The sequence below is a fragment of the Mandrillus leucophaeus genome, unplaced genomic scaffold (genome assembly GCF_000951045.1).
Source record: "Mandrillus leucophaeus isolate KB7577 unplaced genomic scaffold, Mleu.le_1.0 Scaffold240, whole genome shotgun sequence".
Classification (NCBI taxonomy): Eukaryota; Metazoa; Chordata; class Mammalia; order Primates; family Cercopithecidae; genus Mandrillus; species Mandrillus leucophaeus.
In genome coordinates this window covers 1,759,554-1,760,467 of record NW_012102477.1, presented here as the reverse complement: position 1 = coordinate 1,760,467, position 914 = coordinate 1,759,554, and the positions used below count along the sequence as shown (strand labels likewise).

At 62.0% G+C, this 914-nt stretch overlaps 1 protein-coding gene across 1 annotated transcript in view; it reads right to left on the bottom strand.

Annotated features, from left to right (window-relative positions):
• Window positions 1-914, bottom strand: part of PRSS41 (protease, serine, 41) — a 17,874-nt gene that overhangs the window by 15,651 nt on the left and 1,309 nt on the right. Inside the window, exons 2-3 of the mRNA XM_011982654.1 lie at window positions 829-912; window positions 394-677 (exon numbers count right to left, since the gene is read on the bottom strand). Of these exons, the coding sequence (XP_011838044.1) occupies window positions 394-677; window positions 829-912 (368 nt within the window). The remainder of the gene's footprint in view (window positions 1-393; window positions 678-828; window positions 913-914) is intronic.

The following is a 914-nucleotide window of genomic DNA, read 5'->3' as shown; positions in this document are numbered from 1 at the left end:
CCCGCCTCGGCCTCCCAAAGTGCTGGGATTACAGGCGTGAGCCACCGCGCCCGGCCGTCTCAATTTTTAAAAATCGTTGCCTGAGGTTTCTGTCACCAGGTCCTCCCGAACTCCCCCTCACTCCTTCAGACCCGGAGCAAGCTGGCCTCCCTCTCACACTGTCCTGCTGGCCCCCACAGTCCCTGGAAGCAGGGAGAACTGGGAGCTTGGTCCCTGCCCTGGCAGGTGGCACTGAGAGCAGAAAAGCAGGTGAGGAGGGAATGAGAGCAGGAGGGGTGCAGTTGCACCCCCAGACCAGGGAGGGGCTGCTGTGCTTGTGTAGCGGGAAGAGGGGTAGAGGGTAATGTCCACCCCAGACCCCCATCGCCCCACCCGGTCTATCCCCAGCCTCACTGCCACTGGGGCTGATTAACCCCCAGCCGGTCACCCAGCAGTCCGGCCGGTGCACGAAGGTGAAGGTGGAGGACTCAACGCAAATGGGCTGGATGTACACATTGTAGGCGACAGAGGAGGCCAGTCTCAGCAGGGCAATGTCATTGTGTAGAACCCCAAGGGTGTCAGGGTTCACAATGATGTCCTGCACTTTGTAACGATTGCTGTAGGCCCGCAGGTTCCAAGGAGCTGGCCTGGAAGTCAGCTCGCCCAACTGGACCGTCCACTCGGAAGGATAGTAGTGCCTGGCAGAAAAGGAGAGAGGGCAGGGAGCCCTGGAACTGGGCGCTGGCCGCCTGAGCACGCTGGAGGCCCAGTCCCTGAGGCGGAGTGGCTACTGTTTGCTCATCCTGCAGGCCATTATCAAGTCTGCGCCCCGACGGCCCCTAGACTCACTTTCGGAAGCAGTGCGCAGCCGTGAGCACCCAGCGGCGGCTAAGCAGGCTCCCTCCACATCGGTGGCGTCTCCTCAGGCGCAGGCT